General features: G+C 40.5%; 1 protein-coding gene across 1 annotated transcript in view; it reads right to left on the bottom strand.

The window, feature by feature from the left end:
• The window catches only part of HMCN1 (hemicentin 1), a 431,303-nt gene extending 410,762 nt beyond the window's left edge, over window positions 1–20,541 (bottom strand). Inside the window, exon 1 of the mRNA XM_066261348.1 lies at window positions 19,886–20,541. Coding sequence (XP_066117445.1) covers window positions 19,886–20,153 — 268 coding nt within the window. The 5' untranslated portion in view covers window positions 20,154–20,541. The remainder of the gene's footprint in view (window positions 1–19,885) is intronic.
• Window positions 20,542–24,360: the final 3,819 nt, after the last annotated feature.

Below are 24,360 nucleotides of genomic sequence, written 5' to 3'. Positions count from 1 at the left end.
AAAAATTGCAAACTATTTAGAACTGTATGACCACAAAAATACAACAGACCAAAATCTCGACGTGCAAAGCGCTCAAGAAAATAGATGTATGAATTAAAATTAAAAGCCTTATATATCTGCACTATAAATAATAAAGGTAAAAATAAACATTTAAATTTAAAAGTTAAAAAGAGACAACAGAACAAACTAAGGAAAGTAAAAGCTAAAAATATTTTCAATAGGGCCATAAAGTAAGAAAATAGAAAACAAAAAATTAGAGATGATAAAAAAAATCAGGGTGTTTTTTTTTTTCTTAAAATTGACTAACTAAACAGATCATGAGAAAAAGAGAAGGCACAAGTATATAACATTGGAAACGAAACACAGGTCATTGGTATAGTTACACTTCGGTTAAGCTTTCTTCACAGCTTCGTTATACTGACTGCTATTTCAAGGGGCAAATATTTAGTTTAACCACCAAAGGTGATGATTAGAGTTTTTGAAGAGGTATTTTTATTTTTTAGATTAAATAATTTAATGTATATTCCTAATTTTCTAACAGTAGTTTGTTTCTTTGATAATGAATAGCTATATAATTATACCAAATGCATCCACTGAGATTATATTATTTTTCTCCTTTTATCTATTATGATACATTATGATTATTTTCTAGTGTTATCTTTTTAATCTTGGGATAAAAATAACCTGATCATTACATATGTCCCTTTTATATATTGCTGAGTGGATTTGTTAATATTCATTTAGAACTTCTGCATCTAGATTAATGAGGGAAGGCAACTTATATTTTTCTTTTGTTATCATCTTTATGAGAGATCTGGTACCAGGGTTATGCTAGCTCATAGAAAGTGTTCCTTTTTTTATTCTATTGCCAGAAAGTAGTTCTGAAAAATCATTATTACTTTTCCTTGAATACTTGGTAAAGCTCTCCTGAGAAATCATCTAGGTTTAGAGTTTTCTTTGAAGGCAGATATATGTATTAATATGAAAAAAACCTTCTTTTAAAATGAGAGAAACTTTGACCCTGGCTGGGTTGCTCAGTGGATGGAGTGTCATCCTGGTGCACTGAGGTTGTGGGTTCAATCCCCAGTCAGTGCAGATACAAGAAGCAACCAATGAATGCACAACTAAATGGAACTAAGTGGAAAAATGAGTTGATGCTTGTCTCCCTCTCTCCCTCCGCCCCTCAAATCAATGAGTAAATTTTAAATGGGAGAAAGTTAATGTGGGAAAAGAATATTCAGACAAGGAAAAGTGTGAAGATAAAGAAGTGACCTGTCAGTAATATGGCGGACTAAGTTGACATGGAAGACACTCCCCCTTACAAAACAGAAATGCTGGATATAAAATTAAATTTCCTTTTTACAAAAAAGCCAAGCTCGGGTGATAATAGAGAGAAATTTCCTAACTACTTAAAAATAAAAAGGGAACTCAAACCAGAAGTAAACCAGTTGTCACCATGGCAGCAAAAGAGGGTGTCAGTTCCTGCTATGAGGTTTGGCTGCTAAGATTTTAATGTCCATGTGAGCACAGTTTTCATGGTATCAGCTTTTCGGATCAGAGAACTACAATAGAGAACCCTGTTTAAAGCCAAGCTCTATCAGTGAAATGGGGATCAGGAAAAATTCCTCACACTAAGCCAGAGGATTGGCAAGAAACCTGCCATCTATCTAGGTCTCTAACGTGGGAAATAAATCTCCTAGAAGTTGAAACACTAAGCCAGAAACGGAAGGGTTAGAAAGAATAATACTAACTGTGTGGTGCAGGTATTTAAAGCCAAACAGCCCACATGCTAATTTTAGGACCCCAACAAAAACAAATGCAACACCCTGCTGTAGAAATATCAGTAGTACACAAGGTGACTACCCTAGACTCCCTGCTGAAGATGCATTCATCGTGAACGTTTAGCAACCACACAAGAAAACAAACCACAATGAGAGAGATTTAGCAGATCAAACAGTTGGGAGAATCTGTACCACTTTCCAAGGTAGAAGCAATACAACAATATTAAAGAAACTATCCTATCTAAGAGCATGTGATACAAAATAAAATAGGCAGATTTGAAAAAGAATCAAATGAAACTTCTGAAAATAAAAAAACTATGGTTATTGAACTTGAAAATTTAATGGATGACATAATAGTCAATTCGAGCAGAAGAGAACAGCATGAATGATTTGAGGAAATCGCCCAAAATGCAGCAGAGAGAAAAAATATGGAAAATATGAAAGGAAGACAAAGAGCCTTGGAGAATAGAATGGGGAGATTCATAATACACTCAATAGGATGTTTTGAAGGGGACATTACAGAATGAAGAAATGTTTGAAAGATAAAAATTATCCAGAATTGAATACAAACTTAAGTCCTCAGGCTGTGGAGACAAGCAGGAAAACAGATTCAAATCCATGCTTAGACACTAGGTCAGAAAATGAAAAACATAAGAGGTCATCTTAAAATAGAAAGAAAAGACAGCCTTGCCTAAAAAGATGGAAATAATACTAGAAGGCTTCTCGTCACCAATAAAAGTCAGAAAAACAATAAAACAAGATCTTCAGTGGGCTAAGTTAGGTACAGAATTCTAGATAAACTAAACTACTAATCAAGAATGAAGGGGTTATACATAGACTTTTAAAAAAAGAGCAAAAAGAATTTCTACTGTTGGACATCATGAAAATAAAAGATAAAGATAAAATGAACAATTTATTATGAACCTAAAACAATCCTGAGCCATTATGGACCCAAAACATCCTTAAAACAAAAATTGACTGGAATTACAAAAAAAAATTAACAAACAAAAGAACAAATGCAGTGAGAAATTTTAAACATAATGTGTTCAGAATGGATCAATTGGGCAATAACTAATAAAGAGATAGAGTATTTGAATAACATAATTAACAAGCTTGATCTTACGAGCATACAATATATAAAATTCGGCACTCAACAATTAGAAAATTTTTTCAAGTACTTACGAAACATTTATAGAAATTCATCCTTTCATTAAATATCTATTTACTGAGTGCCTTCTGCATGCCAGGGAGCCTTCTTTGTGAGGCTCTGGTGAACAGTCATGAGATTAAGTTTCTGCCCTCTTGGGAGTTTAGATTGCGTGGAGACAGAGCTTCAGTGAATGGATTCACATTATGTCTAATGTCAAGTAGTGCTAAGTTGATGAAAAGAGAAATAAAGCAGGTTTACAGGACAGTCGTGTGAGGAGCTACGTTAAGACTTTGGCCAAGGAAGGACTCTGAATAGGTGACTTAGAGCCAGCAGCCATTCGAAGTCACAGTATAAACCATGCAAGGGTCTGGGAAAGAAGGAATAGCAGGAACAATGGCTTCGGGGGGGGGGGGTGTCTGGCTTGTAAAAATAATGAAGAGCCCAAGATGCTGGAAGGAGGTCAGACAGGGGAGCTGGGAATAATGTGACCTGCATTTCATTTTAAAAGGATCCTCTGGCAGCTCTGGGGATAGTAGCCCAAAGATCAGTTAAAGTGACTAGAGCAATGGAGCAGGGGTAGACAGGGTGATTAGTGGTCAAATGGAAATCTTAAAGGTAGAACCATAAAAATTTGCACAGATCGGATGTGGGGTGTGCAAGAAAGAGATGATCCTAGGATGACTCCAAGGGTGTTGTCCAGAACAGCTGTGAGAAAATGGCAGCAGGTCAAGGTGAAGGCTGTGCTCGCCTCCTCTGTGACATCAAAATTACAACTAAATTATAGAACAATCAACCTGGAGAACCATCCGAGGACCAGCTGAACAAGAAGTTCAATAACTAAAGCTATGAAGAATTCACATGGAAACTGAAAGGTCATTGCCAGAGGAAAATAGCAGCACAGACTTGACTGGCCAATCCCTTTGCAGAGGGAGAGGGAGGTCATGGACTGTGGGCAGCCCTGGAAGGCCCGGAGTCTTTCCCGGAGTCTCCAGAAGGAACGCACATCTTGTTTTAGTTCAATGAGACCCATTTCTGACTTCTGACCTCCAGAAATGTATAATAATAAATTTTAACCTTTTTAAACCAAAAGAGAAAAGAAAATGGTAGCACCTTTATGGAGATGGGGAACACTGGAGAATATGCATGTGGGGGGAGGAGTGCTAGTACCATATTTCCCCATGTATAAGATGCACCTGTTTTGGAAAAATTGGGGGTCTAAAAACTGGATGCATCTTGTACAGTAGTTTTAGATTATTTTACTTGCATTTCCTGCTTTTTCGTGCTTGTTTCTGCGCTCGTTGTAGATGAATAAAACTTGAGTTCAGTAATTTTATGTAATATTTTTTTCAAATTTCGGGCCCCAAAATTAAGGCGCGTCTTATACATGGGAAAATGTGGTAAATGTGAGATACAGCTTTGCTATCCCAGTGGATATTTAAGAGGGTGGTGAGGTCCTCCTGTTCCATTTCTGCACTGGTGTTGCCTGCCCAGCCTCTCCGTGAATTTACCGTTGAAATTTATCAAATTGTCATGGAGAAGAAAATGCTCAGCCTGCTTTTTCCATTATAAAACTAACTCTGCCCAAACTACGCTACCCATCTAAAGAACCTTTCCAAGCAAAACTAAACACTAGTAAATGCCTGTTACACTAGGTACTTTCACAAATATCATCTCACTTAAACATAAATACCCCCTTTGTGGAAGGGTGAGTGGACAATTGTAGACATCTATTACCAGCTCTGCTCTACATCCAGTGATATCTCGTATTGGTAGTCTGAAATTGGCAGTGGGGGAGTATTCACACTATGGAAATCGCCAAATAATACAGGTAAGGACCCCTCTCCAAAACCAGTGGTTTAACATTGATCAGCACACCACTGATTACATCCTTATTTTAGGCAAAGGAAACGGAGGCTCTCTAAGAGGTCAACTGACCTGCCTAGTTACAGAGCCAGCACCCAGATGTTTGACTCTATGTGAAGTGTTATTTCCTTTATAGACTCCTCTTGGGTCCTTACTTTGTGTCAGGCTTTGTACCAAATTCTTTATGTACCCTTCCCCCTCTAATCCTCACAACTCTACCAAGTATGATTTCTATTTTCACTTCACTATTAAGGGAACCAAAACTGAAAATTTAGTAACTGACTAAATAACCAAACATCGGTCCATTTGTTATTAGAACCAATTCATGCAAAACCTATGTCATTCTACCTCTACTAAATTTTATGTCAAGATAAACAACTGTTTGTTTCTGTTACAATATAGAAGGGTAAAAAAAAGAGGAGTGAAGTTATCAAAGGCACCAATTAAGCCCATAAGAGGTACAATAAGTATAAAAGAGGATCTCAGTATCGAATGACCCTTTTCCAACGTTGAAGGAAAACTCCTTGGAAGAGGCGGAATTTTGAAAATTCTTTTTAATTATAGAAGAGAAATGGTCTGGCATACAAGGGAGACATTCCAACCCAGGGTGTGGCTTAGGAGAAAACTTCAAGGCAAAAGTGTGATCCTCTGAGTCAGGGGGGCGGTGAATGTGTTCACCTAAGAAGAGCAGGGAAGACTCTCTGGGGAATACAAAACAATAGAAGTGAGGTCTCTCTGTGTGCTCTGGCAAAGGGCTTTGAAGTACAAATAATGAAGTAAACAAAAAGCAAAACAGAGTTCACTTTGAATCTCAAAAATTTATATTTCAGATAGTACAATATCTTTTAAGAACAAATGCTTTTGTTCTCTACTGCTTAATGAAAGAATGTATTTTCTCACCTTCCTACTTGGTTAAAAATAAAATTAAAGAACAAGATCCATCCCATGCAAGTCTCTCGATCCCATCACCCATCAGTCTCATCTGATCTTGACAAGAACAGTTGAGAGTCACTCTGAAGCATTTTCGGTGGCAGAGTGCCTTCTAGCCTGGGAATTTCGAGGAATTCCTTCCACCTGCTATAAAGCAGTGCTTTAAAATAAGGTTTGATGCTAATGGAAAGTTGTTCCAATTAGGGTGTTTGAAGTTTCCAGGAAAAAAATAAATAAAACCTAGAAGTATACAACCTCAAAATATTTTGGAACTCACATCTAATTTCCAGAATTCCTAGCTCCTATAGGATTTACCCCATTTAAAAATTAAATGTCTCAACATCTCCCCCCAAAAATCAAATAAAGCTTTATTAAATGTTTTTAGGGTAAATTCTCTAAAGTATTAAATGCTTTAAAAGTAAAACATATATTTTTTAAATTCAAATTATTTTGAGAACTGAAGTAGCATCCCAAACATACCAATGCCTCTCTCCATAATTCCCACCAAGGAACCATTCCTATCCAAAGAGAGATTGAATCTTAGGTTTCTAATACTCCCTCATGTAGACATTCTTATCAGAAATTTACAGAACAAACTGAGCCTTCCTAGTAATAAGAGTTTTGGGGTTTTTTTAGATGTTAATTACTGAGTGGTCCCAGTATGGGTTGAATTGTGTCTACTCTAAATTCACATTAAAGTTCTGTCCCCCGGCACCTCAAGACGTGACCTTATTCGGAAGTAAGATTGTAGCAGATGTAGTTAGTTAACATGAGGTGACACACGGGTAGGGCAGGCCAATAATCCAGTAAGACTGCTGTCCTTATAGAAAAGGGAGATTTGGTGCCATGCACAGAGGGACCGCCCCATGAACATGGAGGCAGGGAGCGGCGCATCTACAGGCCAGGGAGCACCACGGACAGCCAGCAGACCCCAGGAGCTAGGAGGAGGCCAGGGAGCACCCCGGACAGCCAGCAGACCCCAGGAGCTAGGAGGAGGCCAGGGAGCACCACGGACAGCCAGCAGACCCCAGGAGCTAGGAGGAGGCCAAGGAGCACCCCGGACAGCCAGCAGACCCCAGGAGCTAGGAGGAGGCCAGGGAGCACCACGGACAGCCAGCAGACCCCAGGAGCTAGGAGGAGGCCAAGGAGCACCCCGGACAGCCAGCAGACCCCAGGAGCTAGGAGGAGGCCAGGGAGCACCACGGACAGCCAGCAGACCCCAGGAGCTAGGAGGAGGCCAGGGAGCACCACGGACAGCCAGCAGACCCCAGGAGCTAGGAGGAGGCCAGGGAGCACCACGGACAGCCAGCAGACCCCAGGAACTAGGAGGAGGCCAGGGAGCACCACGGACAGCCAGCAGACCCCAGGAGCTAGGAGGAGGCCACCACCACACGCTCCCCACAGCCTCCAGAAGGAACTGCCCACATCTTGACCTCAGACTTCTAGCTCCCCGAATTGTGCGACAATAAACTCCTGTTCTCTTAGCCACCCCGTTCGTGGCACTGGGGTGTGGCAGCCCCAGCACCTAACACAGAGGCCCCCGTGCCATGCCTTCTTGGGCACAGCTCTGCCATCTCACACATGTCTCAAAACAAAAGAAGGGGCAAAAATAATGTGCAGAAAGCTATTCTTTTTCAGGATATTTTGTACATTCTGTGAGAGTTCATATAAAATAAGCCTCCATTGCTTCATATGTCAACACAATAACATCCACCATTTAAGAGTCTCATAAGCCTTAAATGACATCAAACACAAAACGTATCCAGTTTAGTGTCTGGTCCATAGTCATGACTCAAAAAACTGAATGATAGCTGTTATTACTAGAAATCAAAACGATACTACAAAGCCTGTGTCAATAAGACACACGAGATAAGGATTCCTCAAGAGTCTCTGCCCTGGGACAGAGGTGCCAACAGCTGAGTTCATCAGGCTTCACCTCTCCCAGGGCCCAAACTGGTATCTTTCGTGTATACCCAAGCCTCAGTTAGACTTTGCACAAGCACAGCCCACCCTGCTCCACACTCCCATCATCTGTGGTCACTGCCCACAATGCAAAGCACTCCTCCTTCCCTGCCTCTCATCCTCTCTGTTTCCCCTCATCCTGACTCCTTCTTTTCATCACCCAGTGACCTCACAAATCCTATGACCTGCCCAACCATCTTTCCACGGGAACCCTACACCTACCTTCCCCTGTAGCTGAAACGGGGTCCCCCCCCTTATCCTGCAGTGGTCCCTGGTGAGGGCTGTCCCTCCAATACCCCAGACACACCAGGGCAACAGGTGGGTCATGTTTTATCCACTCCATTATTTCTCTACCTTCAGAGAAAACACTGCCATTTGAGGTGTATACCCCCACGACATTCTCTAATCCTCTTTATCATACATAGCTAACTGCCACCTAGAGACTTCTCAGTCATTCTTATGAAATAAAAAATTGATGCCTGATTCACTGTCTTCCCCACCATTCTAAAGCTCTGTTATTATCTAGATTACGTTAACATCCACACTTAACTCAGCAGACTCAACTGCAACATCCACATTCAACTCTGCAGACTCAAGTGCCCTGAGCTCCATCCCACAATCTTCATTCTGGTTTAACTTCTTTGTCTATTCAAGCTAAATTCTATGGTAGACACTCTGGCTAGGCTTAACAATAATCTCTACTTCCTGTTTCAGCATCCCTCACATGAAAATGTCAACTCTTGTTAGTCTAATACATCCACATTTGACTCTATGATCTGTCACTGCATTCTCTCTCTCATAAATATTCTCTTAACCATATCCTGTTGTTTTAATCACACTTGCTCAACAAAATCCCAGTCCTGGATCAAAGCAGTGGTTAGCCTCAGCAGTTATGCCCAGGCTGCTGAAAGCTAGTGGGGGAAATCACATAGGGAGGCAGTGTTCAAGCATCACAACATCATCTTCTGACCCACAACTCATCCTGGGAAACCATCTGTGTGTCTGTAGTGACCTTCTACTCCATTGCTCTTCTAGAATCCCTTATTTACCCTTCTTCTCCTTCCCTCCTCTCACCGAATGACTCTCCTTTCTATGTATTTCAGGGGAGAGAAAAAGAATCCATCAAACAGAAAGTCACCCAATATCCTGCATCCCAAACTACCCCTGTCCATGACCATGCATTCTGTCTATGGTCTGCTTCTCTCCTATCACAATCAACCAGAGGTCTTCTCCTGCCAACAACCAACCCCTCTCCTTCGCATCCCATCTCCTCTTGCTTCCTCGAAGCCCTGGTTTTATAAATTATCAGTTCTTTCTTTGGCATTTTCTATCTCTTCTACTCTATGGACCCTCTCCAGCAGTACTAACACAGTCTCTCCTCTTCCCCATCTTAAAATCTTAAAATGTTCTTTCTCAACTCTAAGTCCCAATAGTGACCATTTGTTGAGAATTTACTGTGTGTAGGGGATTGCATTAACTTTTGGACATCTATTATTTCAATCCTCACATCAACTTTGAGTAGATAATATTATCCCCAATTACTGAAACTGAAATGTGAAGAAGGTAAGATCACAGGACAAGTAAGTGGTGGAGTCCGGTTTCCAACCCAGGCATGGGATTCCAAAGCCTGTACTTTTAGACACAATTTTCTTACTCATCATTTCAGCATCCTGGCCTCACCTCCCCCCAAGATTCTGTGCATTTCTAGTCTTTTAGTTTAGCTTTTATTAGTTTAGCTTTTATTTCCAGTAGTCCTACACATGGAAAGGGTTGATAACTTCTCCTGCTTAAATCTAACATTTTTTTAGAGTTCCAAACACTGCTCATTCCTGTCTCTCTTCCTATTGACCTGTACTCTCCTTACCAGAACCCTTTATTAACCCCCCCACACACACACTGTATTTTAAATGCTTGGGTTCTCCATTGTTCTATCTTGTCTTCCTTCATCTCTCAGTCTACACCCTCTCCTTGGATGATCTCATTTATTCCGACGGCTTCAGCTGTCATCTACGTAAGCCTCCAGTGGATAGAACAGCTACTTGGCACTATTCACACTAATACTGTCAGCAGAATGTGATGAAGGGATGATACCTGGAGACAGACAAGCCACTCAAACAGATCTTCTCAGAGAGACATACACTTTGGTCAATTTGCCATCAACTATGGCCTGAGGCTCAGGCTTACAAACTCAGGAACTTTAACTTGACACCATCAGAGTATTTTAAACAATTGAGACTGACATCTAAAACTGGTATAACAAAATATGACTTACCAATCAGGAATATGACTGTCTGGGAAATCCGACGGAAGTGCCAGTCTGACAAAAGCATGAAGCTAAATCATCAGGAAGCTCTTTGATGAGCATGCTTCCCAAACTAGGAGAGTATGATCCAAAAATGTCATGACATCATTACATATTTATAAAGATAAACAGTCTATCACTACAGTTGTAATGTTGCTTATGGGTGGACTGGTTCTTTAAGCACAGAATGAACTAATATTCTGAACCCTAGATTGAAGTTGGCAAAAAAAAAAATACTGTAATAATGATAATTCAATTTAAAAATGGGCAGAGGATCTGAGCAAACACCTTTCCAAAGAAGAACACAGTTGGCCAACAGGTACATGAAAACGTGCTCAACATCACTAATCATCAGAGAAGGCAAATCACAACAACAAGGAGACACCTCATACCTGTTAGAATGGCTGCTATCAAGACAAGAAACAACACGTGTTGGAGAGAATGTGGAGAAAAGGACACCCTTGTGTAGTATTAGTGGGAATGTAAATTGATGTAGCCACTAAGGGGAACAGTGTGGAAGTTCCTCAAAAAGTTAAAAATAGAACTACCTCATGATCCAGCAATTCCACTTCTAGGGAGTCATCTGAAGAAAATAAAACACTAACTCAAAAAAATATATGTACCCCATGTTCATTGTAGCATTGTTTACAATAGCCAAGATATGGAAACAACTTCAGTGTCCATTGATGGATGACTATAGACACACACACACACAGAGGAATATTACTCAGCCATCAAAAAGAAGGAAATATTGCCATTTGTGACAACATGAATGGACCTTGGGGCATTATGCTAAGTGAAATAAGTCAGACAGAGAATACAAATAATGTATGATACCACTTATATGTGGAATCTAAGAGAAAAAATAACTAAGCTCATATGTGCAGAGAACGTATTATTGGTAGTTGCCAGAGGTAGGGAGTAGGAAGTGGGTGAAATGGATGAAGGAGGTCAAAAAGTACAAATTTCCACTTATAAAATAAATAAGTCACAGTGGTGTAATGTACAGCATGGTGACTACAGTCAATACTGTATTGCATATTTGAAAGCTGCTAAGACAGTAGACCTTCAAAGTTCTCATCACATGAAAAAAATGTTAACATGTATGGTGACAGATATTAACTAGATTTGTTGCAGTGATTATTTTACAACATAAACAACTATCAAATCATTATGTTGTACACCTGAAACTAACAAAATATGTCAATTTAAAAAAAAAAAAGGTCCTGGCCTGACCAGGCAGTGGCACAGTGGATAAAGAGTAGGACTGGGATGCGGAGGACCCAGATTCAAGACCCCAAGGTCACCAGCTTGAGCGCGGGCTCATCTGGTTTGAGCAAAGCTCACCAGCTTGGACCCAAGGTCGCTGGCTTGAGCAAGGGGTTACTCCGTCTGCTGAAGGCCCACAGTCAGGGCACATATGAGAAATCAGTCAATGAACAACTAAGGTGTCGCAACGAAAAACTGATGATTGATGCTTCTCATCTCTCTCCGTTCCTGTCTATCTGTCCCTGTCTATCCCTCTCTCTGACTCTCTCTCTGTTTCTGTAAAAAAAAAAAAAAAAGACCCTGACCATGTAGCTCAGTTGGTTATAGTATCATCCCAATACTCAAAGGTTGCAGGTTCAATTTCCGGTCAGGGCACATACAAGGATTAACGAGTGAATGCATAAATAAATGGAACAAAAAGATCAATGTTTCTCTCTCTCTCTCTCTCTCTCTCTTTCCTCTCTCTCTCTCTCTTTCCCTTCCTTTTCTCTAAAATCGATCAATAATTTTTTTTTAAAAAAAAAGCTTGGTTGTACAATGCCTAAATCTGTTTTCTGTGACTCTTTTTCACTGCTGACCCCTGTATTTTTCGTTGATATTTTATTTTAGACAAATTAATGTATAAGGAGCATACTCACTATCCAAGTCTACTGGCCTGAGAGTAATAGTATTTCTTAACACTAACTTTATGTATTTTTTCTCTTCTATTGTGTACCAATTTCATATTTTAACCTATGGAAAGCAATCATATTTCCCTTTTTCCCCATGTTCTATTGGACTTTCTTAATAATAGCTCAGAAGTCTCTCCCTGCCCCTAGGCCCAGTCTCTTCAGTACTTCCCCCCTGACTTGCTGCAATGGCCTCAGATTGCATCTCGGCTCTCAGGACTGTTTTGCCCCGATCCATCCGCGAGACAGATCCAACATGAAAACCCCAATCCTGTCACTCCTCACTTGTGATCCTTCCAGGTTCCTGATGGCTTTTAGGATGAAATCCAAGCTCCTTAATATTTTGCTTAAACTGCTTTTGCTCATGCACTGTCTTCAAGTTTCAGCCAGGCCACATTTCTTCCAGAAAACCTTTGCTGACCATTACCCTCTGGAATTCAGAACCAGGGGACCTGCTCTGGGCCCACACGCCCCTGCTTCTTTCCATTATAACCATAACGTGGTATACAATATTGTTATGCTCTTTACCCCACAGGTTGTTAACTTCTTGTAAGCTATCCTTCATTAGCTCTCAATCAAAAGCACCTAGATAGTCCTTGACAAATAGTAGGAAGTCTATGATTGACTGATGAGTGATTGAATAAACGAATCGCCCAAATATAAGGGCTTATCTTTGAATTGTTAAATTCTCTTGCTGGCTTCCCATTTATGAAGCAGTGGTCTGGAGCCCAATGGGACAGTGTGACATTGAATACACACTTCAAATATTTAGTGTATTAGAATGGTACTACATTTGAACTGGTTTGAAATGTCCTTTGCCTATAGGTTAATTAATAGTCATCAAGTAGATATTTTTACTCTTTAATTTTTTAGTCTAATTGTATAAATGTTCTATTTCTCTTGGTAACTGGCTTCTCTCCAGTGGCTACCCAATCTTTATAGACAAATGTGAGTCATTCAGTAAGCAAGAGCAACACTGTTGATTCTTTACTGCTTTTAAAGAATTTGGACATGCATTGTTTTATTTAACCATGACTACGTGACTAAAGTAGGGAAAGTTGATATGGTCATCCCTTATATTTGACATACATATGTCCGTTTAGAATCTTTTCCTATTCTCCAGAGGTGGGGACCTCATGGGATTTATCAGGAAAAAACACCACCAAGGTTGAGGATCCCCATAGACCTGTGAGAACCACTTAGGATGTATTTCTTTTGTTTGTACAGCACTGTTTAGAAATTGATTGATTTGTAGTCACACTTCTTCTATGCATTAAAACTACAAAGTAGGCAGACAGCTAAGACACTCCTGACTGCACAGAAATCCTCCCCAAATTTACCTACTATACAAATAATCCATGACTACCCATGACTCAGACATTATCTGGGTCACAATGACATCTTCATTTCATTTCAAGCTTTGATGGGATATATATATCATCAAAAATGTCTAATTAGAAAATTTTTATCTTGTTTAGTTTTATTCTTCTATTGTGATTTATCATAGACATGCAAGGCAAGATTCAAATACCTAGAGAAATCATCTGTTCTTATTCAAGCATTGAGTCAGGAAACATTTGTTGAGTGTATAATTGTGCCAGGCCTGTAAGATATATGGGTCCTGAACAAACTGCTTACTGTCTCATCAGAGAGAAAGCTGGGGAAGCAGAGTTATAAAGACCACAGAGAATGGCTATTGTTTGCTTGATCAGAGAGACAACATAAGCAAAACCAAATTCTGATTGACCAATAATCAATGGCAGGCTGTTCCTAACTTAAACAAACAAAAAAGTAGGAGTCAGAGAGGAGTCTGTTAACTAGTAGCATTACTAACACATGTACTGTATTTATCAAAATGTGATCCTTACACTTAGGGAGAAAGTTTTCATTGTGCATAGCAAAATGCTTGTACATGTCCTCAGAAAACGCCCAGTGACACGGGATCCACTCTCTCAGATTAAAATACCCTATCATGCTAGGAAACAAAGTAATCATTGCCAACCAAAATCTCTCTCTTAAATTTTAGTTCATTCCCTTTCATTTGGTTTTCTTGGACTTAAAAGACCAGTCCTTTTTCCTCATGAAAACCTTTCTTCACATAGTATGGGCTGAGGCAAAGGAAGATAATATCTTCTTGGCTCTTTTTCCTATACATATTGAAACTGAAGACATTTCAATTTGAAGTTTAGTTCATATAAATTCTTATAGGTTTTCAAGGTCTGAATGTGCAACAATTTTCTTGTAGAAATCTTTCTTGATATTCATTATGGTTTCAAGTGATTTTGCTATTGCTCAGAAAAAAATAATATTCTAAGACAATCTTTTTATTAAAGGCCTGGAGTGTTTTCTCAACATTGTGTAGGTCTTGTAGACCAGTGGTCCCCAACCTTTTTTGGGCCACGGACCGGTTTAATGTCAGAAAATATTTTCACGGACCGGCCTTTAGGGTGGGATGGATAAATGTATCACGTGACCGAGACAAGCGTCAAGAGTGAGTCTTAGACGGATGTAACAGGGAATTTGGTCATTTTTAAAAAATAAAACATCGTTCAGACTTAAACATAAATAAAACGGAAATAATGTAAGTTATTTATTCTTTCTCTGCGGACCGGTACCAAATGGCCCACGGACCACTACAGGTCCGTGGCCCGGGGGTTGGGGACCACTGCTATAGACCACAAAAAGTCACTGAAGGCTCACAATTAACAACTATTAAACTCTTAAGTGCAGAGACATATAATGCTGATAATTCTCCCCATTAGGAAAGTCCTTTAACTTTGAAGCTCTTTGTAGTCACTTACCTTTGTTATGATCATTAAAATCATGGACTTTGTTAATAACGTACCAATGCAGTAATTTTATAAACAGAGATACAGAATCTGACAAGGTTAAATGATTTGCTTAAATCACAAGAAGCAAAATAACCCAAATCTTCTGTTTCAAATTGGATGTTATTTCTATTACATTGCATTTGTATTTTGTCACCGATGACTTCCATATTGCTGAATAGATTAGCTGATTAGCAGTCTCCTTTTTAACTAACCAATTAGTGCTTTTTCCTTGAAACACTATATTCTCTTGACTTCTAGAATAATATACTCTTCTCCTCCATTTCTGACTTCAATTTCTCAGGCTACTTCGCGGGATCAGCCTCATCTTTCTGACCACTCAACACTGGAGTTTCCTGGGGCTAGGTCATCAGACTTTACTATTCTCCATTTAATCAGTCCCTACTGGTCTCATTTAGCCTCACAGCACTACCTACCATCTGTATGTATGTCTTTGGATCGCAAGTTTCTATCTCTGACCCAGACCCTTTCCTTTGAACTTTATTTATATATATCCAACTGCCTTCTAAATGGTTCCACTTGGCATCCAACAAGCATCTCAAACTTAGTATCTCCAGCTGGGTACCAAAAGGCATCTTAAACTCAAATATATCCAAAATCAAAAGCCTCATCCTCACACTGTGTCTCGAACCTGCTTCTTGCTCATTCTTCTGTCTCAATATATGTCTATACTAAGCTTCTATTCACTCAAGATAAGTCTCCAGAATCTGTCTTGTCTTCTTTCTTCTCACACACTCCATCCAGTTCATTAAATCATTTTAGTTTCGTATAAATATACAGAATTCAGCTCTTTCTCTAAACTTCCCTGGCTACCAATGTCACCTAAAATAGACTATCCTCTTCTGCCTGGATGATGCAATAGTCTTCTAGCCTCCCTGTTTCTGCCCTGTTCCACCTTAGACTATTCGCAAATAACAGCCAGAATAATTATGTGGATGCCTAAGTCAGATCATGTCACTGCTCTGTTCAAAACACGAAAATGGCTCCCATTTCACTGACAGAAAAGTCAAAGTCACAGTGCCCTATGCGCTCTTCCATGGGATGGCCCCATCATCGTTCTGACCCCACTCCCTGATTTCTCCTTATCACTCACAGTGCTCTAGATGCTCTGGTCTTTTCACGGTTCCTTGAATTTGTCTGGATGCTCTTGCCATGTTCAAGAGCATTCCATTTATTGTCCCTCTGCCTGCCAAAGTCTTCCTTCAGATATACTCACCGATCTCTCCCTCCCATGTCTCCTTCAAGCATCTGTTCAATATGACCTTTCCAACTGGGGGCATATTGAACATTTCAACACTTTCAATTTACCTTAAACTTCTCATGCCCCTTTTCTGCTTTTTATTTTCTGCAAAGCAAATATTACCAACAAAGAAACAATACATGTTTTAATTATTTTCTTTATTATTTGTGTCCCGCCAACAGAATGGAATCTCCATGATTACAGAAGCTTTTGTCTCTTTTATTTTCCTTTTGTAATCCCAGTATCTGATCAATACCTGAAACATAACAAGTGAGTAAATGAGTGAGTGACTGACTGAATGAATGAACTCTGACATAAGATATTCTGAGGAGAAAAGTGGAGACATAACTGAGAAAGAGAAGAAGAGGATGTTTCTTCCCATGAAGTGATTCATTAAAATGCATTGGCCCACTGTATGTCCTCTGTGTCTGGTGCCCGCCTTACAGAGAGAAGGAGAAATAGAAGACTGGGGGATCAATGGAGAGACAATCTGCCCTCCCTGAAGCTGTGTTCTGAGGAAGACAGAAATCCATTTGGAGGATTGTAAAAAAATCACAGGAAAATTTCATACATAAGAATTAACAAGTTCAATAATAAACTAAGTGTTGAGAACGTGATAAAATCTGAACCCTCATACACTGTTGGTGGGAATGTAAAATAGTACAGCTGCTTTGGAAACAGTCTGGCAGTTAAAACAATTAAACATGAAATTACCCTGACCCAGCAATTCCACTCCTAGGTATATGCCCACAAGAAATGAAAGTATGTCCTATTCTGCTCTGAGCACCCAATTTCAATGTGGGGAGAGGGTACTTCCCCACATTTACAACAAGTAATTCTCAGGCACCAGCAGGCTGTCCGAGAATTCAACTCAATTCAACCCAATTCTGATGCCTATCTACCTAGAAATTGCCAGAGTCCACAGACAAAGGGTTCAGTTCTACAAGACGGCACCCTTCCCCAACTTGACACATCAGTCACACACCCAAGTCGTTTCATGTGTTCCTGACCAACTGACTATAAATCGGAGATTCCCACAACCCCTTCCTTGGGTTCAATTAATTTTCTAGAGCAGCTCAAAAAACTCAGAAGGCGCACGATGCGTTGGGCAGGTGGTGTTTCATTGAGCTGTACACTTGAAACCTGCATGGTGTTGCAAACCAACGTCATCCCAATAAATTTGATTTTTTTAAAATAAATAAATATAAATAAAAATTTTAAAATAAATTTTAGAAAAATCCTCAGAAAACATTTACTCGTTAGATTACTAGTTTTATTATAAAAGTAGATGCAAAAAGTGGCCACCTACTACCTGACAAGCTCAGGGGAGGCCTGCATGACAGGCCTTACAAACACAGAGCCCAAAAGTAACCACATACAATGACCTGGACATAAAAATTCCTAACTGAAGGCGAGCCATGGCAGGTAGTCATGTTCTAGGCCTGAAGTTTCTTTGACGGAGGTCAGTCTGCATTTAGTGAGCCTGTCTACTGTCTTTTTGTATCTAAGATAACACACCTTTGAAATGTCAGAGGAATCTTCTTTTCCAGACCCCTCAGGGCACAGCCTACTGCAGAACCCCTCTGTTATCTTGTTCCCCCAGAGCCTCTCTATGTGCTGTATATGTGAATTATTAACTACCCTGAGCCCTCCAATGTAAAAGAAGAATGTGTTTCTGTTTTACTTTTTATCCAATCCCAGAGATTTCCACATTTTGCTTTCTCCCTCCCCCTTAGTCTATCACCAATGGATTTCATGTAACCCACCTTACACCTCCTCCTCGGATTCTAATGTATATAATAAGCTGCAAAACTACCATTTTCTGAAGCATTGTCTCAATTCATTGATATTTTGCTTCCTGGCAATTGTCACCAGTTTGGCTCAAAGAAACTCATAAAAATCTCTACACTTAATTAATGGTTACACACACACAGTGTGAGAGAGAAAATGTTACCTCAAGATACTACTACAATCCATTAAAATGAATTAGTAAACTAAAGGTTATTAGCATGTGTTAACTTCTATTTCCCTCTTTATCTTCAAAAATACTTTTTAACTACTCTTACCTAACAGAAACACTTGGCCACTTCTCTCTACTTTAATCACAATGAAAACAGAATGAATAGTTCTGCTGAATTATACTTACAATCAGTTTTATAGAGCCAACTTAATCATTTTCATGTATTAACTCTAAAAAAGTTCTAATTTATTAGTCATCTCTTATTAGCATGCCAAGTTTCCCCCACTTTGAAACATGATTGCTAAACTGTAGGAAAGTCAACTCCATCAAGCTCTCCCATTTGGTAACAATTGGAATGCAGCACACCACAACACAATTCATTCCAATAAATTTCATATCACATCAAAATATTATGATGAGCCAGTTTCCATTTATGACTTGAGGCAATTTCTGGGTTCTGTTTGCAGTAACATCATTTCATAAGAGTCTTTTGGAGAAGAGCGAACTGTGGTGTTAATTAGAGAAAACAATTTTTACTTTATTTTTTAGCCAACCTCAGATATACCCCTATAGAAGAAACAGAGTGAGGTTATTCCAAACAACAAGTCTTGAACTGCATCAGCACTAACATCTTGATATTGAATAAATCGGAACATCATGAGGCATGAGCTGTCTTAGTAAACACAGTAAGGGACCATTCAATTCTTCATTCGAATATAAAGAACATTTCATGTTTAATCAATGTAGAAATCCCAGAAAGGTCTATTGTCCCTCTACCTTCCTCCCCACCCACTTTTTAAGAAATAGCTGACATCTGCTACATCTAATACCTAGCAATCATTTGAACTTATGTTTGTCAAATGCACAAGGAAAGCATTGGAAATTCTCAATGTCAAGCTCTTATTGTGAAGAGGTTGCGTCAAGATCGCCTAGTAAAGAGAGAGAATTTCAAAGAAGGGAAAATGTGGAAGAACAGTAAGGGACAACTTGGAAGAAACCATTGCTTTATTTCTTCAACTGGGCAGTGATTTGTGCTAATGAAACTCAGGTAGATTTAGACAGCAAGCCCCAGGGCTTCCTGGACAATGTTACCCTCAGCAATGACAATGAGGGCTCCTATGAGCCTCACAGAAAGGTGCCACTTTGAAGAAAAACTGGGGGGGGGGGGAGGGTAAATCGGATCATATTACAGTGGGGCAGCTGAAATCCATAGCTTTAGGGCAAAAAACAAAAAAGGTATTTTGCTTCTACTACATTTAAAGAACACCAACATACCAAATTACATGCATTTCTACTGCATGAGACATAGATATAATGTTTATACCCATCTGTGAACCTAACTAATGATGACTTGGTGCACAGATGAATAGATTCAGTTAAGAAATGAATGGTTTCTCTCTCATTTTCATCTCTTCCGTTTCACTAGTAGTAATTACTTACAAGCTTCCTTGTCTCACACAAGCAGCCCCCCCCCCCGCCCTGTTCTTATATGAGAATTATCCTCAGCGTGCTCTCAGCCTCGATATTAGCTCTTGAAGGATGGTTGCTGAACATCGCGTTCAAATTTGCCTTAATAATTACACATTCTTTAGCTCTAAACTTTAAAAAGCCAATGAACTCCGATTTTGATGCCGTTGTTTCAGACTCTGGATTCTGGTTCTCATAATTCCACATTTCCAGGTTTGGGGACCACTGTACAAGCACCCTAAACAAGCCATCTCTCCACTCCGTGGCTGAGACCTAGCAGGTATCAGAGCCCCACCAGAAGCCAACCAGCAATTCTTTGTTACAACCGTTTTTCAGCTACACATTTAGAAAATAGGTTTTGAAACTTCCCGGCACTGAAACAATTTCATAGCATAAAACACGACGTGCTCAGGAGAAATAACAAAGAATAAACAGTCCCCTTACCTGGATCATGAAAAGGCACCAACGCAAAGTTGTAAAGCGGCCTCTTAGGTCTTTTCAAAGACGTCTCCAAAATTTTGGAAGCCCCTTCAATAACCTGAACTAGATCATCATACATGGAACCAGTCACATCAAACACAAAAGCCAAGGTGGAGGCCCCCTCGGGAATCTCGTCTGCCCTGAGCTCGGATGGGGCGCTTGCATCCTGAGCTAGGGAAGAATAAAGAAGAGCAAACAGGAGTACTGTGTGGACAATGTCCAGGGAAATCATTTTCTTTTCTTTTTTTTCTTTCCCCCTCTTTTTTCTGAGCGTTAAGCACGGTGTTAGCCCTCTCAACAACAGGCAGGGGGCTTCCTCTCCGAGCAGCTCATCAGACCCCGCAAGTCTCTGAAAACTAAGCAGAAAGTTTGGAGCGGAGAGTCGGACGGGGACCGGCACCGACCCCGAATCCCTGCCGGGGCTGAGCCGCAGAGATGCGGCCGCTTTTGTCCGGACGCAGCTTCCTCCGGGGCCGCGGCCGGCGGCGTGTGGCGGAGTGCGGGCGGCGCGCCGGCCCGAGTCCGGGGGCCACTCTGAGCCCAGCGGCGCCGCGCCGTGTCCCGCTGCCCTGGCCGCCGCCGCTCTGCGCCGGGCCGGCCACGGAGCTCCCAGCTCTCCACTGCTCGCCGCCCGCTCGGGAGCCCGGGGAGCCCGGCGCGGCCTCGGCCTCTGATTGGCCGGCGGCAGCGCCCCCCGCCGTCGCCCGAAGCCCCCCTCCTCCGCGAGGGCGACTGCTCCGCTCGGAGCCGGGGGTCAAGCCAGTTCCGAGGGAGCGCTCGCCGCGCGCTCCGCTCCCGCCCGCCCTGTTCTAACCCACAAACACCCCCCGGTAAACAATGGCTTTCGAGAATGGGTGGCAGAGACCCAAACCGAAGGCCACCGCACTAACTAGCACAAAGGGAATTTTCCTTTCCTCCTGTATGCAAGGCTGCCTCAGACACCTCTTCCAGACCCCCTCCCCCGCAAAGCCAGGACGCCCCAGCCGGCCTCCGGTCCCTCGGCCCGGCCAGAAGGGGGAGCTGGCAACTTCTCGGGCGGGGCTGCAACCACCAACACTCTTTGATCTCCTGGGGGACTTTGGAGATGCTGGGGAAGGAGGCAGGAGACAGCCGGATGGACCAAACGCGGGGGAATGGGAAAGGAGCTGTTGAAGGAAATGAGAGAGACAGCAGGAACTGGGATGTCACTGATTGGAGTTAGGAAAGATGGGAGAGAGGAAGGAAGCTGGACTGGATACAGGATGGAAGCCAGGTGGAAAGGATGAGGAGAGAGAGGGAGGGCGGGAGGGAGGATATTAAGAGAAATCTGATTTTTTTTCATTTCATTATCAAGACTCATGTTTGCTGAGCAGACTGAGTCTCCCCTTAACACGGGGAGGCAGAATAATATCCCCACTCCACATTTCCTCCCATAGAACTGCCATGTTCCAAGTCTCAGCCAAAAATCCATTAAAAAGGTGTTGCCCTCCATGGCATTTTCTAGCTGATAAGTAAGGAAACCTCGCCCTGGAAAAACATTCCAGTTTTTCCGTTCTGTAATTATTATATACGTTCTAATACTAATAACAGATAAGAAGGTGGACAAAGAAACTCAACCATCAGCTAAGGATTCTTCGCTTCATTTTTAATTTAAAAAAAAAGTATTCGTTTCCTGTGAAAAGAGTTGTCTGAGTTCCGGCATTTAAAGAGGGGCAAACAGGCATGTTGATCACGTTCCCATGTGTGTTAGAGGGATACTACCCATCCAAGATGGAGGCAGCTCGAGGAAGAGCCCACTCCCTTGAGCCCTTTGTAGTTAGCAACTGTCTTCTCTTTCAAACCCAGGGGCTCTGGGATCTGAGTTTATTATACCTATAGGTCATGTCACTTAAAGGAAGCAGACAGGCCATTTGGGCTGACTGGGAATAGGAGAGAGGGGGAATGTACTTCCTTTCTAAGTAGTATTTAGAGAATGCTATTTGAGAAGCCTACTCCTTTGTTTATTCAAAAGGGATTGCATTCTAAGTCCTAAAGTTTCACGGAGGTCTGGGCTATTTCAGGTGTTTAAGGGAGGTAGCAGTGCCTGGTGATTAAGAGTTTGGGGTCAGATAGCCCGAGTTCCAAGCCCAGATGAGACAGTTATTGTATCTTCATTTTTTCAGGTGTGAATGGGGATATTGATAGTACCTATCTAATAAGGATGAAATGGTCCATCTTAGAAAATGTTCCAGATGCACTGCAAAGAGTGTTTCTTGTTGAGTGGAATGTTCTGTGAATGTCAGGTCAAGTTGTTCCATAGTGTTGTTCAAATCTTCTATATCCTGACTGGTTTTTGCCTACTTGTTTGGTCTGTAATTGAGAATGGTATTAAAATTTCCAACTATAATTGTGAATTTGTCTATTTCTTCTTGTAGTTCTATGAGTTTTTACTTCAGGCATTTTGAAGCCCTGGACTTAGATGCATAAACACTTAAGATTATCCTGTTCCCTGGATTAATTGACCCATCTATCATCATGAAGTTACCATCATTATCACTGGTAAATTATTTGCTCTGAAATATACTCTGTCTGATAATAATATAGCCATTCCAGCTCTCTTTTAAATAGTGTTACATGATCTATCATTTTCCATCCTGTTGCTTTAAACCAATTTGTGTTTTATATTTAAAATGTATTTCTTGTAGTCCTCATACAATTGGGCCTTGCTTTTTATATGCAAATAATCTCTGCCTTTTAATTGGGCTATTTAGACCATTAATACTCAATGTGATTATGGATATGATTAATCTATCATTTTTCTGTTTGTTTTTTATTTGTCCCATCTGTTCTTAGTTCCATTGTCCCCATTTTTCTGCCTTTGTTTAGATTTATTGAATATTATTTATGTCCCAGTGTGTGTTAGACCACCCATCCAACGCGGAGGCGGCCTGAGGAACAGCCAACTCCAGTGAGCCCTTTATAGTCAGTGACTGTTTTCTCTTTCAGACTCAGTGGCTCTGGGATCTGAGTTTACAGCACCTACGTGTCCTGTCACTTAAAGGAAGCAGACAGACAGGCCATTTGAGCAGAGTAGGAATATGAGAGGAAAGGGGCAATATACTTTCTTTATTTATCCCCACTGCTAACTTATTAGCTATAACTCTATTTTATTTTAGTGGTTGCTTTAGGGTTTGTAGTATACATCTTTGATTGATCACAGCCTTCTTTCAAGTAATATTATACCACTTCGTGTATACTATAAAAACCTCAGAATTGTACACTTTCATTACTCCTCTCCTGATCTTTTTTGCTACTGTCATCCATTTTATTTTATATTACTATATTTTAAACTCTACACTGCGATGATGTTACTCTTTGTTTAAGGAGTCAATTAGCTTTTAAAGAGATATATATAATAAGAAAAATGAACATGTTCACCCATGTTGTTACCACTTCTGGTGCTGTTCATTCATTCCTCCCTCTAGCTCCAGATTCCAGCTGATATCATATTCCTCGTCTCTGAAGGACTTGCTCTAGTATTTCCCGTCGTGTAGTTCTGCTGATGATTAATTATTTCACTTTTGTGTGTTTAAAAAGTCTTTATTTCACCATTGCTTTTGAAAGATTTTTTGGGGGGAGGAGAGTTGGGTAAAGAATTCCAGGTGATGTTAGATTAGCTATTATCAACAAGACAGGTAATAGCAAATGTTGGAGAGGCTGTGGAGAAAAAGGAACCCTCATCCACTGTTGGTGGGAATGTAAAGTAGTACAACCATTATGGAAGAAAGTATGGTGGTTCTTAAAAAAACTGAAAATAGAACTACCTTATGACCCAGCAATCCCTCTACTGGGTATATACCCCAAAAACTCAGAGACATTGATATGTAAAGACACATGTAGCCCCATGTTCATTGCAGCATTGTTCATAGTGGCCAAGACATGGAAACAACCAAAAAGCCCTTCAATAGAAGACTGGATAAAGAAGATGTGGCACATATACACTATGGAATACTACTCAGCCATAAGAAATGTTGACATCGGATCATTTACAACAAAATGATGGGATCTTGATAACATTATATGGAGTAAAATAAGTAAATCAGAAAAAAACAAGAACTACATGATTCTATACATTGGTGGGACATAAAAACGAGACTAAGAGACATAGACAAGAGTGCGGTGGTTACGGGGGGGGGGGGAGAAGGGAAGAGGGGGGAGGGGCACAAAGAAAACTAGATAGAAGGTGACGGAGGACAATCTGACTTTGGGTGATGGATATGCAACATAATTGAATGACAAGATAACCTGAACATGTTTTCTTTGAATATATGTACCCTGATTTATTGATGTCACCCCATTTACATTAATAAAAATTTATTTATAAAAATAAGGATTACTTCAAGCTCTAAAAAATAAAAAAGAATTCCAGGTGAACATATTTTTATTTTTCTTTCTGTGCTTTAGAGATGTTACTCCACTTC

This window comes from Saccopteryx bilineata, chromosome 2 (genome assembly GCF_036850765.1).
Source record: "Saccopteryx bilineata isolate mSacBil1 chromosome 2, mSacBil1_pri_phased_curated, whole genome shotgun sequence".
Classification (NCBI taxonomy): domain Eukaryota; kingdom Metazoa; phylum Chordata; class Mammalia; order Chiroptera; family Emballonuridae; genus Saccopteryx; species Saccopteryx bilineata.
Note: the sequence above shows the minus strand (reverse complement) of the source record. Positions and strands in the feature narration are given on the sequence as shown.